The sequence below is a fragment of the Thamnophis sirtalis genome, unplaced genomic scaffold, assembly GCF_051295495.1.
Source record: "Thamnophis sirtalis isolate CommonGarterSnake01/CBP01778 unplaced genomic scaffold, rThaSir2_p1.2 scaffold_7, whole genome shotgun sequence".
Classification (NCBI taxonomy): domain Eukaryota; kingdom Metazoa; phylum Chordata; class Lepidosauria; order Squamata; family Natricidae; genus Thamnophis; species Thamnophis sirtalis.
In genome coordinates, this window is record NW_028261387.1 from 7,741,021 (window position 1) to 7,759,165 (window position 18,145).

The 18,145-nt window shown below is 42.4% G+C and overlaps 1 protein-coding gene across 1 annotated transcript in view; it reads right to left on the reverse strand.

Moving 5' to 3' along the window:
• Positions 1-16,793: 16,793 nt before the first annotated feature.
• Positions 16,794-18,145, reverse strand: part of ALG14 (ALG14 UDP-N-acetylglucosaminyltransferase subunit) — a 53,841-nt gene continuing 52,489 nt past the window's right edge. The window contains exon 4 of the mRNA XM_087719284.1: positions 16,794-17,085. Within this exon, the coding sequence (XP_087575410.1) occupies positions 16,855-17,085 (231 nt within the window). The 3' untranslated portion in view covers positions 16,794-16,854. The remainder of the gene's footprint in view (positions 17,086-18,145) is intronic.

The following is an 18,145-nucleotide window of genomic DNA, read 5'->3' on the forward strand; positions in this document are numbered from 1 at the left end:
GAAGGAAGGGGGGAAGGAAGGAGAGAAAGAGAGAAGAAAGGAGGGAAGGAAGAAGAAGTAGAATTGTTGTAAAATAAGATGGGTGTATGGGATGGTAAGAAAGCAATCTCAATTATAGTGTCAATTGTAGGGGAGAAAAATTGTTATAAATACATATTATTAACAACAGATGAGATTATATAATTGTGAATGTATATATGAGAAATAAAAATGTATAATATCTTGGAAAAATATAAAAAAAATAAATTATAACAGAAAGCAAATTCTGCAGTGCTAACTTCTCTAAATATCCTTATTTACAATAGAACGTAGTAGTTTATGCTAGCAGTTCTTTAGGATAGAGGAAGAAAACGGTAGGAAAATCTGAAAAAGCACAGGCAACAAAAACTGAACTTTAAAAAAAAATAAACTGAAAGTGACTTAGCTTTTTTTGTGGGCTCAAACATTGTATAACTGCTTATAATGAATAGTTGTTTCAGGCTTGATAAAATTAAAGCTTTTTCTAAGCAGATAGTTAAAACTTTTTTTTAAAATGACTCATTAGAACATTGGCCTTAAATGAGACTTTTGACAGTTTTTTTAATCAGTTTTTTTTCTTAAGTGTATTGGAACAATCATTACTTTAATGCTTAAAGTAAAATCTGAGCTCTATTCTAAAGAAAAAAAACCTATGTTGAGTTTTTCTCCCAGTGGGAGAAGAAATTAAGTTATGTTTCAGCTTATTGGGCTACTAAAATGGCTTTGGGGACATAACAGAGAAAGCAGTAAGTCCCTAATATTAATTAAATGGGGAATGATTAAACTTACACCAGAACACGTTTTGTTAGAAGCCCTCCATCCAATTGTCATTTAATTAATTGATTGTACATGTATCACTTCATTTATCTCAATATGTTTCCATTAAGAAATTAACAGTAAAACCAGAGAAGAATGAATATCAATTAATAACATGTAAAAATCAATTCATGACATATAAAAAAGCAATTTCAGGGAGGAAATCAGTTCTCCCAGTTCTCTTTTTGCTCTAGGCGGCTTGCCACAAAGCAGATTATAATTTTACGGTCATTTAATACAATTCATACACAGTGGTGGAATTTAGGGTTTTTAAGACAAGACTGGGGTTGAATCTAAGCGGAACATCCCTGGCAATACTTGGATTGTTGTGAAGAGATTGTGCAACAGCCCTTGTTCAAGTCCTTCAATGTCTTATCAAGAAAGCTTCCCTTAAAATGTGGTAATTCGGAGTACTTTCATTATCTGTCTTGATATAGTTAGTTTATATAGCCAAAGCACAAACACAGCCTTGCGAAGGTGTTGTCTCTCTTAGTATTTCCTGTATTTCAAGGCAATGGATGTGGATAATCTTATCTATATAATCCTATTTTGTTTTATTTTTTACAGTTCAGTAGAATATGTTTTAGTCAGAAGTAACTCCCCCAAAAGAAAATAAAGTCAAGTATAGAATTAATCTAACACAGGGATGCCAAACTCACATTGTCACATCGTTGCCGTCAGTAGTGGGTTTCCCATTTTTTTTACTACCAGTTCGCTCGTGCGCAGATACACAATGCTTCTGTGCATGCGCAGAAGCGTCCGGGCAGGTGGGCGGAGTGTCCGGGCAGGTGGGTGGAGCCTCCTGCTGCTTTTACTACTGGTTCGCCCGATCTAGGCCGAACCAGGAACAACCCACCTCTGGTCGCTACGTGATGTATCAGGATTTTTACCCCCTTTGCTAAACTGGGTATGGGTGTGGCCCAGTGGTGGGTTTCAAAAATTGTTTGAATCTACTCTGTGGGTGTGGCCTCCTTTGTGGGAGTGGCTTGCCGCCCATGTGACCGGATGGGAGTGGCTTGCCGCCCATGGGACCGGATATGAAGATGCCGATGACACTTGTCAGAACCACCTTAAATTACCTCACACACAGCACTGGCCTGCATAAGAATATGATGCAAACTTGTTTTTTAAAAGGCATCTTTGGTTTGCGTTAAAACAACATCAACACACGCAATGTTCTGATTGCACCACAAACGCAGTAGTCATCCTTACCTTTCACGGAGGCACTGAGTTTTATAAATATGAGCATGATAGTGTAGAATAATCATATCCAAGGACCAGTGGTGGGTTTCAAAAATTTTTGGAACCTCTTCTGTAGGTGTGGCTGCTTTCCGGGTCCACTGGTGGAACCTCTTCTAACTGGTTCGGTAGATTTGACGAACTGGTTCTACCGAATAGGTGCGAACTGGTAGGAACCCACCTCTGGTGTGGCCAGCATGTGACACATCCGGCCCATGTGCTAGGAGTTTGACAGCCCTGATCTACACAAACGAGAAAAGGTTTTGAGCACACTTAAAAAGTAATGGAAATATCAAAATTAGGGTCATCTTGATAAAAAAAAATCTAGGTTAAAACAGTTAGCATTCCACTATTTGTCTATTTCCTCACCAGGAATGTTTTATAATTTTTCCCAGCTGATGTAAAGGCAATAAATCATTAAAATACATTACACCATACCATATTATTATGTGATATACGATATAATACAATATTACAGGCAACGCTGAACTTACTATCACAATTAAACGTGGCATTGGTGTTAAGTGAGGCAGTTGTTAAGTGAATTGTGCCCCATTTTACAATCTTTTCTGCCACAATTGCTAAGTGAATCACTGTTAAGTGAAAAAATGTAGCCTTTAAGTGAATCTGCTTTCCCCCATTAACGGCTTGTCAGAAGCCAGCTGGGAAGGTTACAAACGGTGATTGAAGGACCCCCGGGACAGTTCAATTGCATATGTACATGCCAGTTGCTAAGCATGTGAATTTTGATCCTGTTTTGGAGATGCTGCAATTCGTCACAAGTGTGGAAACTGGTCGTAAGTCCCTTTTTTCAGTGCTGTTGTAAGTTTGAACAGTCACTAAATGACTAAATGAATGGTTATAAGTTGAGGATTGCTCTTGTATGTATTGTTTATAATATATTATACTGCATTATTACATTATAATATCAATCACATTGCTATATCAATCTCAACTGTGACTCTTAGAGGAGTTTTACAATAAAAATTGTATACCGTATAACTCATATTGCCACAGTGATGACTAAGAGATGCGTTAAGATGTCATGGGATAGTATCTGTAGTTAATCAAACTTTTCCACCTTTTGGTGGGAACAAAAACGACAGCAAAAATGGTAGAAAATTTCACGGTCGGGGTGAGGCTGCTGTCAGCAGAGAACGACACGACATATGAGGGTCATTGTCAGAGGTGGTATTCAGCAGGTTCTAACCAGTTCTGGAGAACAGGTAGCGAAAATTTTGAGTAGTTTGGAGAACCGGCAAATACCACCTCTGGTTGGCCCCGCCCCCATCTATTCTCTGCCTCCCGAATCCCAGCTGATCGGGAGGAAATGAGGATTTTGCAGTGTTCTGACCCCCCTCGTCCCACACCAACACATTCCGAGCCAAAGATAAGTTATGGCATTTAATGAGGACCCAGATTGTGGGGCGATATGCTGACTCTGTAAACCGCTTAGAGAGGACTGAAAGCCCTATGAAGCGGTATATAAGTCTAACTGCTATTGCTATTGCTATTAATGAACAGACAGACAGGTCCTTGGCAGCAAACCAGCACAGATAAGTAATGGCAGCAATCCAGCCTGCCAAGCTCACAAAAATGTTCTCCAACATTCGTTCCTGCGTTGACTTCTGCAAGAGGGGTTTGTGCACAAGCAGTCCTGTTATAGTCTGGAGAGGAGCCTAATGACCACCAGCTGAGTGCAATTACCTCCTGTAACTGCACAACTGTTCCTATTAGCTCTTCGGTGCCGGGCATCCAGGAACAACTCACTGCTGATGTCAGGATCACTCTCCCTTGTCTCCTCTCCACTGGTCCAAGGCTCAGGCACCTTCTGGTGGCCAATCAGCCTCTCTGCGCCCTGCTCAGAGTCGGAACCCTGTCCAGGGTCCTCCACATCCTCCAGAGCCGACTCATAGGGCCCCTCGCTGTTGGAGTCTGGTGGCAGCTCCAACGGCTCCTGCTGGACCACAACATGTAGTTAACTTCCCCTGAAGTGGGGAGGGAATGGAGATTTTACAGTACCCTTCCCCTGCCATGCCACCAAGCCACGCCCACCAAACCATGCCCACTAAGCCATGCCATGCCCACCACAGAACCAGTAGTAAAAAAATTTGAATCCCACCACTGGTTATGGTCCCTCATATCATTCTGTGGCTGAGGCAGAGTAATATCATGATAAAAGTCTCACTTAAAAGCATCCATTTTCTAATATATCTTTGCTCTCTGGATCAATTTTCAACAAAAACCTGGAGGACCAAATGGTTTTGTTGGCATGTTTAGTCCGTAACAGCTCTATTAATTTAGCTACTCACAGAACAGAGTTTCCTGAAGACAGAATCGTTGGTTTGAGATGACTTTTCATGATCAATCACTTTGAAGCATCTTTCCTTCTGGGACTCTATGTAAACTGGGATAGTTTAGCACATGTGGTGTATCTATTAAGGTAGAGAAAGAAATGGCACTGAATAAGCCATTATTCGGTGGTTGCTGCAGAACAGTCTCTTATTTGCCCTGTAAAAAAGAACAAATCTCAGTTCATTGGTGTCAGCCTCTGCTTTGCTGCTGCTTCGGCTGCCATTGAAACGGGGAGGGGGGGCATGGTATTTGGGAGGGGATTACTAATTGTGCTGGAGGAAGATTCTGGACTTCTGCTGCCTGTCTGACTGCGCATGCGGAGGAGGTTTCCCGCCAAGGCCAACGGCACCGGCATTCCATCTTGGTGATGCCTTTCGAAGTTATCTCACACCTGACACTTGGGAGAATTATGATTGGACTGCAACTGGGATGCCAAGGGGTGGGGAATGGGTTATTCTATATATCATTCGCTTTCGCGCCTAATCAGTCTTCGCTTTGCTGCGCTTCTAATCATTTATAATTAGTAAAAGTACACTTGATTTCTATCAATGGAAATTATTTCCTAATTATTCAATGAAGGAGTGCTGACAGTTAGATTGTGGTTCCATTTGGGGAACGGAAGCTAGTTGCTGATATTGTTTATTATCTTGAGAAGCAAAATGGGTGCTTGAGGGCTGGACCTCAGAGCCTAGAGCACCCACTGTGAATCCTGTCTCCCTATTCCGGCAGGCCTGGGGCTGTTGACCTCATTGTTGAGGTCCAGCCCCGATCGTAACGAATGTATGTGTGTTGTTTTTAACATGTTTTTATTGTCATTTTTTAATTATTATTCTTTTTTCTTCGATGTAAGCCGCCCGGAGTCCTCCGGTATTGGGCAGCCTATAAATCGATTTAATAAATAAATAAATAAATAAATAACCACCTAGATTACAGGAAATGACAAAGATATTAGAAACTCCATCATCGTGGCCACACATTGGCATTCTGGTGCCAAGAGCGGCTACTATGCTTTTAGTGCTATATGAACACCAGGATAGTAACTTGTTCAACAGATCATTGTTTAAAAGCTACCCTTATTGAGTGAGCTATGAAAAAAATACCCATGTATTTCACATTGGAGGAGCAGAAGTTAACGTTTATTCTTGAGATCCTACTGCAAGCTCTTCCTTCCTGGCATTTCTATTTTGTGTTGTTCTAACACTGTGTTTAAAGAAGTAGTTGTAAATCACAGAGAGAAAGCTTTCCGTGGCTGAAGCAATGTATCCGATCATCTAAATCCCCTCTGTTCTGCAGTGAGAATGCTAAATCTAAGATCTAGAATCACCTGGTTTTACCTCTGAGAGCAAGACAGTGAAAAGTCAAGTTTCAAGCAGAAGTTCTTGGTTTGTTGAAGAATCAAGTTGGGTCACACCTACATGAGAAGCAGAGGAAGCCAAACATGGGGGATTTTTTTCACAGCAAACCGAAGGGTGTGGGTTTTTTTTAAATTGATTTGTTAGATTGCCTCTATGCCTTGGAATCTACTAGATTCTTATATTTGCTATCAGTTGTGATCAGTGGCGGGATTCAGCCAGTTCGCACCTATTCGGGAGAACCGGTTCTTAACTTTCTAAGAGGTTCAGAGAATCGGTTGTTGGAAGAAATCTTATTTTGGTTTTTTTTCTGCTTTACAGGGCTAATCCTGTAAGGAAGGCAGGAAGGAAACATTCTGGTGTTGTTTCTAGCTTAATTTTTATTGCCCTGCTTACAGAAACTGCCTCTCCGGTTAACCCTTATTACATTGTAACAGCTAAGGCAAAGTGCCCATCGACCTGAGTAATGTTGAGTTAGCCACGCCCACACAGTCACATGACCACTAAGCCCCACCTACCCACCTGGTCATTAGGACAGAGAACCGGTTGGTAAATTATTTGAATCCCACCACTGGTTGTGATACAGTGTATAGCTATGAGGAAAGCAACAATCAGAATCAAAATGGCTTGTTTGGTAAACGGTTGGTTGAACGCAGTAGTGGGATTCCAAATCTTTTCTTACCAGAGAACGCTTCGCGGATGCATGCGCACAGCACCCAAAGATCACCCTCGGTGTCAACACTGTTGAGTTGAGCTGTTGTTTAGCTCAGCTGAGGTGCAGCAATCCGCTCTGCCGCATGAATCAACTGAGTAAAAAACAAGGAAATATAGGACAGGAAACGGTGAGGGGGGGAGGGCGCGGCCAGCCAGAGGTGGTATTTGCTGGTTGTCCAAACTACTCAAAAATTCCACTACTGGTATGCCAGAACTGGTCCAAACCGGTTGAATGCCACCTCTGGTTGACCGTGCTAAGAAAAAGCCATTCTTGTGAGTTTGCTAATTAAACCTCCAAGGCCGTTCAGCTTAATTTCAGAGGTTAACCCATGCTCCCTGAGTTCAATTAATACCATGCTAATTACTTTATTGACTATTCCTATCATATATCACAATTCTTCTTTGGTATTGATTTCAGCAAAGGAATGCATCTTCGCTTAAAATAACCACAGCAGCTTTCTATTCTTTGACCAAAAAAAGAGCCAGACCTGGGAAATAATGGGATGAATGCTAATTTTTCCACTTCTGCCCTGAAAGATTCAAAGGAAATGATATTTTATACAACTTAAATAGTTAAGAGTTTATCAATTGTCGCTGATTAGAGCTCCCGATAGCAGCCAGAGGTTACCGCCAATGGTGAGAGGCAAGAAGTGCTATTTCGGCAATATTTGAAGAGCTCCAAGATCCCCTCTCGAGTTTTAACAGAAATTAACATCATGACCTCTTGCGGGTCTAAAGTCCTCTTGTGATTTGTGGTTTCAGCAGCAAGTGGGTCATCCTAATCAAAGCTAGGTTAAGGTAATTTCTCTCTTGAGTTACAATCTGTTGGTGTATTTGCACAGCTATTACTTTATATTATTGATGGCCCTGGCCACTTCTTGATGTGAAGCAGCTGGTTCCATTTGTAAAGCTTTACCATCTCACTGATAATGAAACATTTTCTCAGTTTTGGGTAAAATGCTAATGCACTGAAATATCAAAGATCTTCAAGAGCAAATATTAAAACACGCTGAAACAGGTCCCAGTCGTTTCCTTTAATTCCAAGAAACCTGTTTTAAAAATTGTAAGTAAGGTACCTGCTTGTGAAACTGAAGCGCTCATCAAAGTCTGGTTTTGACTTTATGAATTTTTAAACGAAAACCGTGCCCTGGGCTGCCCTGCTGGGGACAATCAAGTTGCGTAGGGTACACCCATTGACGGAGCATGATTACAGAAGGTGAAAAATATATGTTACCGTATAATTTACTAAGCCAGCGTCTCATGCCTGCACTGCGTTTCTACACCACCCTGCCTCCAAGTTGTTCAAGGATCTGGATTTTTATGTAATCTCTCTCACCTCCCCCACCCACATTTCTGAAATGCATGTATGCATGCCTGGTTTTCAACTTTTCCTTTTCAGTGAAGAAAAAGGAAGAAGCAAGAAAGACTTGGTCCCTTCCTCTACTATCTATCTATCTATCTATCTATCTATCTATCTATCTATCTATCTATCTATCTATCTATCTATCTATCTATCTATCTGTATGATTTATAGGCCTTATAGCTTTTCTGAAGGCCATGAGAGTGGGTAGGGTCCGGATTTCTGGGGGTAGCTCATTCCACAGGGTCGGAGCAGCCACAGAAAAGGCTCTCCTCCGGGGAGCCGCCAGCCGACATTGTCTGGCTGACGGCATCTGAAGGAGGCCCACCCTGTGGGATCTCACCGGCCGTTGGGAGGAATGTGGCAGTAGGCGGTCTCGCAGGTATGCTGGCCCTAAGCCATGTAGGGCTTTAAAGGTAATAACCAACACCTTGAATTGCATCCGGAGACCAATAGGTAGCCAGTGCAGCTCGCGGAGGATAGGTGTAACGTGGGTGTACCTAGGTACGTCCAGTATCGCTCGCGCGGCTGCATTCTGGACTAGTTGCAGTCTCCGAACACTTTTCAAGGGTAGCCCCATGTAGAGCGCGTTGCAGTAATCCAGCCTTGAGGTGACTAGGGCGTGAGTGACCGTTTGGAGTGCCTCCCGATCCAAGTAGGGCCGCAATTGACGCACCAGGCAAACCTGGGCAAAGGCCCCCCCCTGATCACAGCCGACAAATGGTGTTCCAGTGTCAGCTGTGAATCCAGGAGGACTCCCAAATTGCAGGCCCTCTCTGAGGGGTGTAAATTTTCACCCCCCAGGATCAAGGATGGACTGTCAGGGCTGTCCTTCGGGGGCAACATCCACAGCCACTCAGTCTTGTCGGGATTGAGTACGAGTTTGTTCATCCCCCACTACAGCAACCCCCAACCTTTTGGGCACCAGGGACCAGTTCCACGGATTCGGGTTTGGGGATCCCTGCTCTACTACTTTAATCTACTAATGAAGTGAGGACAATAAGATTAAAAAGTTTAGAGCTGTAGTCCCAACTGCTTGCCCACAACTCATCTCTCCACCCATATGGCTCTTGTGGAACCATCAACTTAAGAGCGAAGGTGGCGCAGTGGTTAGGGTGAAGTACTGCAGGCCACTTCAGCTGACTGTTATCTGCAGTTCAGCGGTTCTAATCTCACCGACTCAAGGTTGACTCAGCCTTCCATCCTTCCGAGGTGGGTGAAATGAGGACCCAGATTGTTGGGGGCGATATGCTGACTCTGTAAACCGCTTAGAGAGGGCTGAAAGCCCTATGAAGCGGTATATAAGTCTAACTGCTATTGCTATTGCTATCTTGGAGATGGGGGGGGGAGAAGCATAAAGATCAAAGGCTGCCTTGCTTCGGCAGCCCTATCCTGAAACAACCTACTATATATTACAGAGAAGAAGAATTGAAATAAATGGTAGATCTGCTTCTTTCCATCTATCCTTTCAGGACAAACTTTGTGCATTTGTTTGGCCACTGGCTGAAAAACCAGAGCAGCATATATGACAGGCTGAAAGTCAACTGTTACTCCAGGAAATGTAAAATTCACTCTGAGCTAAGAGTGGTGGGGGAAACAAAAAGCAATATCTGCACTTTCTGCAACCAAACTCTTTCCTTTCTCAGTAGCTGCAGGCATGACTGGGCATCTAAAGCAGGAGGCCAGTTGAATATAGGCTGCTGAAGCCCCTTAGAGATGGGGGAGGAAATACTGTTCGGAAGCCCCAGGGGGTGTGTGTGACATTAAGACAGAATTCCTGCCAATTGAAAGGGATGGCCCACAAGTTCTCCAAGTTTGCGAAACCTCCGAAATACCGGTTTTAACCAAACAGGGATGCAGATAACCTGGTGGGGAGCCAGGAAGCACGTGACCAGCATTCCACGCAAATGATATTCTGCAACCGGGTAAATCAGTAGCTGAGCTCAAGCAAGCCTTGAGGTGAACTTGGTTTTAATACAGTGTGTTCTGTGAAGCCCCTTCGTTGTTCCTTGCAACTCACGGTTTCTATGCGTAGCTGCGTTTGTTCAAAGGTTGAACCCATGCATTGATTTCATTCTCTTCTGTACGTCCGGTATCTCCTATTCACTGCCTTGTCAGAAGTGCAAATCGTCCTTACTTTCTGATCCATTTACTTAGTCAAAAGAAGAAAAAAGAATCCACCCTATTTAAAACACATTCAGACAGTTAATAAGGTTTATTTCAGTCCATGAGATAAGTTAGGCCAGCCTAAATTTGCTCGTGTCTCTACTCTGCTTTGCTAATGAGCCCAGCAAGTTAGCTTGTAGGGCAGGTTATGGTACAGGGAATTGGTGGAATTCCCAGCTGCTGGGATAAACAAAAATCAATCATTCCCTTAATGTGGACTGGGATGTGGGGAGGAGGCAAGTTTTGACAGATAGCTAGAGTGCTGGGTTTAGCCATCTGTCAGAATGTTTTGTTTGCTTTAGGGTCCCTGTCCTGTCGCTTTCTCTAGGAACACGGGCCTTCTGCTCTCTTCTAGTGTCAAATCACTCCAGCAGGACAAAACAGAGTAACCATGGATGGAAGTCACTAGGCCTTGGGATCCAGATAGATTCCATCCAGAGGTGGGTTCCTACCAGTTCGCACCAGTTCGGTAGAACTGGTTCGTCAAATCTACCGAACCGGTTAGAAGAGGTTCCAACAGAAAGCAGGCCACACCTACAGAAGAGGTTCCAAAATTTTTTGAAACCCACCACTGACACACACACACACACACACACACACACACACACAGAGAGAGAGAGAGAGAGAAACGAAGAAAGAAATAAAGAAAAAAGAAAGAAAAAGTGAGAGAGAGATGAAAGGAAAAAAGGAAAAAGGGACAGAGACACAAAAGGAAGGAAAGAGAGAGAGAGAGAGAGAGAGAGAGAGAGAGAGAGAGAGAACACATGGCCGGCAAGCCACTCCCACCAGGTCACATGGCTGGCAAGCCACTCCCACAAAGGAGGCCACACCCACAGAGTAGGTTCGAAAATTTTTTGAAACCCACCACTGATTCCATCCAATAGTCGTATTCCATCCCAGTACTTGTCATAGGGAAGAGGCTGTGGATTTATTCTCTGTAACACCCAAGAACAGGGCAAGAATCAATGAAGAGAAGATTCTCAGGATGGGGGTTGAAGCTTGAAATATTTCTTCATAGAACTACAGATATTCCTCAAGTTACAACCGCTTTTTCAGTAACCTTTCCAAATTATGATGGTGCTAAAATATGGGGAATTTAGTAGCAATCTGCAAAGCTGCAGCTGTCATAGTAGCCCCTTGGGTCACATGAAAAACTTAAAAAAAAAACCTACTATATCCAATTGCCATGCTGATTTGGAATGGTGAAAATATTGGTCCAAATGCTCTGGTGGGCATTGAGAAGAAAAAGTTTGTCGTATGGGAGGGGAATTTTTTAGATTGCAGAATACAGTGCATTAAGTAGCAGTAAATTTGCCTCAAAAATAAATTGCTCCTAGGAACTGAAAGAGCTTCAGTCATAACAATCGGTGGATGATATTCCTTATTTGCTAAACAATATACAGTTTAACAAAAAGTCCTGATAGTTTAACCTTCATCTAAGCCACTAGGAAAAAAGCTAGAACACATGGGTCAAAACTAGAGGGTCAGGTCATTCCCATGGTTATTTCGCCCTTAACAGATATTCCACAAAGTTGCTTTCAATAAAATCCTTCAGTTTTCACAAGAAATTCATTAGTGAAGCGCACTGCAAAAAATGGTTCTGGTCCAGCTAAACTATTAATTAATATTTCATTACCTCACATCTCAGCAAACTGCCCCCCCCCCAAAAAAAAACCTGGCAATGAAGAAAACTGAACTCAGATGGGAAAAAAATATTGGAAAGATAAAGTGATATTTACTTAGATTTACAGCCCTGAACATTATTTATGTTCATGGATTAGACTGAGGCTAACAAAAATCCTGTCTCATTCATCACGATTAATTTACCATCCGTCTGCCTTACCTACCTCACAAGATTGTTGTGTAGTGCACTAGAACAGTAGTGTAATTAGTGCAACAGTAGTGTAAACAGTAGTGTACACTAGAACAGTAGTGTAATTGAATCTCGGAAGGAGATTCAATTACACTACTGTTCCTAGCTGAATTCCATTCAACTGTTCAGTTACCCTCTCTCCACAAAATTCAGAAATATATGTCTGTTATTTTTTTTATGTTTTAATAGTCAGTGTCATCAGAAGACTTTGCCAAGCCAAATTTGATTACTCTGGTGCCATCATAATTATGCCAATTTCCAATTTTTCCGTTAGAATGTAAATGGAGCTGCTCAAAAAACATCTCACAGGATATTAAACTTACTTTGCAATCAAGCTGAGGAAAGCGTTCAGAAAATGTTCTTTCTCCCGCCAATTTCACAAAAACATCTGACAGCATCAAGCTGGCATATTAGAAATGCATTTTTTTTCCAAGTACACATCTTGATTTTATCACACGGGTAAAGCGCCGATGCTGTTTGAAACTGTCTTTCTAGCTCAGTCAAAAGAATCAGAGAAGGAAATAAGAGTAGCAAATATGGGTAGATACAGACTAACTATTGTTTGGCTCCACAGATGGATCACGTAACACATTTGTTTTTCTTTGTTATTTTCTCCAATGTTTGTCTTTCTGCTAAATCTGTCCACTTACGTAATGCTGTATACCAATAACTGATGTGTTTTCAGTGCTTTATACATAGAATGGTGGGTTTTTAGTGTGCTATACACACAGAATAATATTGGAGTAGAATTTGCCTGACAATTTCAGACAACTACATTTCAGAAAATCCAGTCTCCCCTGAAATCTATTATTCTCAATAGTGTTTGATATTTAATGCCATTTCTGATTTAAGGAAAAGGATTTCAAGTACTAACCCACATGTCTGGAAGTATTAAACAAACAAAACCTAAATACACAAAACTCATCTTTGCTGACAAAGTAGTATTTTTCTTGAATTTCTCTCTCATCCCCACTCCTCTTTTGCCATTGTTAACCATCATTTAAGTATTTACACATGAAGCTACCAAGAATACCGTATATACTCGAGTATAGGCCGACCCGAATATAAGCCGAGGCATCTAATTTTACCACAAAAAACTGGAAAAGTTATTGACTCGAGTATAAGCCTAGGGTGGGAAATGCAGCAGCTACCGATAAATTTCAAAAATAAAAATAGATACCAATAATGCCATTGCCCATTGAATAACATATACAGCCTGCCTGTGCCCATTAAATATACAGTAGCCATTGTAAAAATTTGCTCTGCATAACAAATTATTATCACACAATACCGGTGTATTCAATGAAATACTTCACTCACCTCATGATGCTGATGTCCCGCTGTGATGATGATGTCCCGCCTCCTATGACACACGGCACAGTGATTCCTATCATTGGATCACTGTACCAGAGGAGGTGGGACATCGCTATGTGGCTGCTTGCCATAACAAGGAGGAGGTGGGACATCGTTGCAGAGCGGCAGGAGGGGGAGGAAGGGGAATCGTAAGATAGCCCTGCATTACATTAGAACGTGAGGAGGGGGGATGGTGCGGTGCACGCTGCGTGGCAAACTGACACAGAGGGAGGGGAAACTCACAGGGGCGCCGGGCCATTCACGAGCATCACCCAGCGGCATGGCCCCGCCCCTTTTTCTCCTCCATTTCGGGCAAATTTTTCACTGACTCGAGTATAAGCCGAGGCGGCTTTTTTCAGCTCAAAAAGTGGGCTGAAAAACTAGGCTTATACTTGAGTATATACAGTACTTAAAAAAAAAAAAATCTTGTCGCTTGGCTAATGAAAGTATCTTGTTTGAAATTAAACATGGTTAAAAAGATGTAATGCTTAGTTTGGAAAAATCTGCCTTTCTTGAGAACAAATGATGCTTCTGTTTGTGTTATCCAGTACTTCTTTTATTTCTTAACAATTCAATACGAGGTTTTAAGAATTGCACTTTTAAATCCCAGGACCACTGTTGGGCCAAAAGATAAAAAGAAAAGGATAGCAGATTGTTTTGAGTTTGGGAAAAGGAGCAGCAGAGTGAAAACTATTGTGGGGCCAAGTTAATTTGTTTCCTTTCTGCTTAAAATAGCCAACAGGTACAGTAGTCCTCAACTTACAATTGAGCCCAAAATTTATGTTGCCTAAGTGAGAAATTTGCTAAGTGAGTTTTGCCCCATTTTACGACTTTTCTTGCCGCATTTGTTAAGTGAATCCCTTCCATTTCTTAAATTAGTTAACACAATTATTAAGTGCGTCTGTCTTCCCCATTGACAATGGGGTTGCAAAAGGGGATTATGTGACTCTGGGACACTGCAACCGCCATAAATGTGAGTTGGTTGTCAAGCATTCGAATGGGAATTACATGACCATGGGGATGCTGCAATGCTAGTAAATGTGAAAAATGGCCGTAAGTCACTTTTTTCAGTGCCGTTGTAACTTTGAACGGTAACTGTTGTGACTCAGCAGAAGTTTGATGTGAGTTGAGTCGGGATGCAAGATTAACAATGCGGCTGGGGTTCGTTAGTGGCGTCTTATGGTGATAAAAGAACGGATGGTGCCACGCCCTGGTTGCAGGAGTCAACGTTCATCATTCATCGGTCGTGGTTTGTTTGTGAGAGACACTTGGAGAAGTGATTTGCTTTCTGTAACCCTGATTCAAGGAGACACTTGGAGAAGTGACTTGCTTTGTAAGAGTTTTGTTTTGCATTCTGTTATCTTCTTGTCAGAGACTTGATTTATGTTTATTTTTGGGCTCGCAGCCAGTCTGAGCCGAGGACTGATAAAGTTCTTTCCTTTTAAGTTTGTCTGCCTGTCGTCTGTTAACGAGCGAAGAAGAGGGGACAGAACAGGTAACTAAATGAACTTTATACGACTACCTATATTTTATTGCTTGAGTACAAGAAACAAGCATTGTTACACCAGAGCAAGAATCTCTCTCACACACATCTATATCATTGACCTCTGAAATGAGGTTGTATGATCTGAATCTTAAAACACAGTTGTCTTCTGGAGGGAATAAGGGATAATTGGCAGGAAGAATCTCTATTTGCTCCAACTAGCATCTTCTCAATTGAGTTTTTCCATATAAAGAAAGCTCGATGGGACTGTATACTGCCTTCTTAACTATTGTTGTCAAAACTTTGCAAACTTTGTGGAAATTTTTTTTAGTCAAGAGTAAGAAATGGGAACGTAGCAGTAATTTCTAAATTCTGAGATGTTAGTTCAGTTCACATCACATACCAAGCTTTGTTTTAATATTTTAATGCCATATCACAACACATCAGTACTGGTGTCATATTAATTGATTCATCCTTATTTATTTAATTTCTACAGCTGCCCATCTCAGACAAGTGACTCTGGATGGCAATAGTAAAAAAAAAATTAAAAGCAATTATAGTAGAGTACACAAATAAACACACACATATATACACACAAACACACACACATATTTGTTTTATGAGGTTTTTGCGGGTGTTTGTATGTAGGTCTTTGGTTATTCGGGTTTTCTCCCGCGTAAAATTGGAAGTGTCTTGGCGACGTTTTGACGAAGTCTCATTCATCATCTTCAGGCTGGTTTACTCAGCTTCGTGCTTCTAGGAGCAATGTGAGATCGCAGCTGTTTCTTTCTTTTTAACTGCCAGTGGGGGTTTGAGCTGATTGGGTGGGAGCTTGGCTGTGTTCTGATTGGGTGGAGGTGTGTTCTGAATGGTTGGGAGTTTTGTGCTCGGCTTAGTCTGAGTTGCCGGGGGATTTGAGCTGGTGAGTTGCGTTGCTGTTGTTTGGCTTCGTGTTTGTGGCCGTGCCAGCTCTTCATGGTGGGTGTCAGTCTGCTTCATGTATGGATTGGAGGGGTTTAAAGTGGCTAATGATGCAGTTGCGGTCTGGCTTCTGGTCCTTGGTCGTGCCTCATCGTCCATGTGGGTTTGAGTCTGCTTTCTGTGTGGATGTGTGTTAGTGACATCCTGTGTGGCTTTTGTGAGTGTGGGTCTGGCGTCATTCCTCGTGTTAGGGACTCCTTTGTCGATAAGGGCGGGTTTCCAAATGGCTGGTAGGCAGGCGGTATCGTCTCATTTTTTCATGCTGTGTAAATGCTTAAAGCCCCGGGACATGAAATTGACTTTAAAAAGACCAAAACTATTGCCAAAGCTGAACACTTTAACAACAGAATAATCAGAGAAGCCACCGAGATAGAAAAATGCCCACACAGCATGAACAAACGGTTCACAAATGTGAGCGTGCACGCACGCTCGCTTCGCTCACATGTATCACCTCTGCACATGCGCAGATCCTTCCGCACATGCACTTTGGGCAAAAAAGGGCCTAAATGGGATACAATAGAGGCCGGTGCGTTTGGACCGAGCCACCCGCGATTTCTGCTACTGGTTCAGGTGATCTGGTCTGAACCGGTAGAATAACACCTCTGATACAGTCCGCTTTGTACTTGAGAGACCGCCTGCTGCCAATCACCTCCAACAGACCTATTAGATCCCACAGATTAGGCCTCCTCCGAATTCCATCTACTGGCCAATGCCGACTGGCTACCACCCGGAGGAGGGCCTTCTCTGTGGCTGCTCCGGCCCTCTGGAACAAGCTCCCTGTGGAGATTCGGACCCTCACCACCCTTCAGGCTTTCCGCAAAGCCCTTAAAACCTGGTTGTTCCGACAGCCTGGGGCTGACGAGTTCCCCGTCCCCGCTCGAACTGTGTGGTTGTTGAGTGTTTTTCAATTGTTGTAGTTGTTTGTTCGTTGTTTTTTTTTCCTCCTGTTTGTATTCCCCCCACCTTTACTTGGTTTGTGAGCCGCCCTGAGTCCCTCTGGGAATAGGGCGGCATAGAAATGCAATAAATCAAATCAAATCGCTTGATTTACCATCAGGTCTAGCTTGAAATAAATTCAAGAAATTCAGAGTCCAAAGAATGTTTAGTAGTCATACTGGCACTAGTTGTATTTGTCCGTAACGTGTCACACTATTCTCCCAAAATACAGAGAGTTGGGGTATTTTTCTTTTAGGGCAGGCCACTGGACAAAGAAGTAATCTGAAAAGTAGTAAAGAATTTTTCCTGATAGAGAGAGGTTTTCAACACGGCAGATGCTCTCAACATAGACAATGGTTATTTTCTTTAGTCCCAGTATTTTGAGTAAAAAAGCAGATAGACAGATGGGGACACATGTTCCTGGGCCATTGCACAGCACCTAAAAAGGAAAAAAAAGGGGGGCTCATCAAACCTTCCAGAAATCTTTAAAAATATATTAGCAACAAGTAGGTATAGTAGATATGCACAGTACATTCAAAATGAATCCAGATCTAACACAAAATACAATGTTGACATATGAGTAACGCTTAAACATTGGAAAGACGCACTTTAGCATTAAGTTGAAAAAGGGGGCCTGGATCAAAGATTTAATCAATGTTCATCATCTCGAATAAGGCGGCCAAAGCAGATTTGTCAGCCAATCAGAACTGGGATGCCTTGTATGTACTTTGGCTTAAGCGAGGAGATGATTCACTGCCCTTCTGAATAACTCACATTGGGAAATGCAGTTTTTTTTTTTAAAAAAAAAACTTTTTGGACAACCAGGAAGAGAGAAACCTCCTGCTTTAGTTGAAGTTACTTGAGATAAATGTAGAAGCTGGGAGGCGAGGTCTTTGAGTTTATTTCCTCCTTGAGAACTTGATTTATTCCTACCCTCTGAGCAGCCTGAGGTTCACGCTCCTTAAGTCCCCTTCGGGGGGAAAGGGCGGCATATAAATAAAATCAACATTCAAAATCAACATTAATTGCGTGGACATGAGGTTGGTCACTACAGGCAGAGGCCTGCTCTGATTTCCCAACGAGTTGGATAAGCAGTTTCATCTTCAAGATGGTCATCTGAGCCCTCCCACTTTCATTTCCTCCTTCCTATGCTTCCTTACACTTCAGACATAGAACCTATCCCGGTTCCTAGGGCAGATGTAGCTTCATTGGACTTCACAGCCTGGAAGAAGTAGCTGGTTTTGCCTCATCAGTTGGATCCAGATTAGACAAAGGATAGCAACAGCAATAGCAGTTAGACTTATATACCGCTTCATAGGGCTTTCAGCCCTCTCTAAGCGGTTTACAGAGTCAGCATATCGCCCCCACTGTCTGGGTCCTCATTTCACCTCATGGAAGGCTGAGTCAACCTTGAGCCGGTGAGATTAGAACCGCTGAACTGCAGATAACAGTCAGCTGTAGTGGCCTTCAGTACTGCACCCTAACCACTGCACCACCTC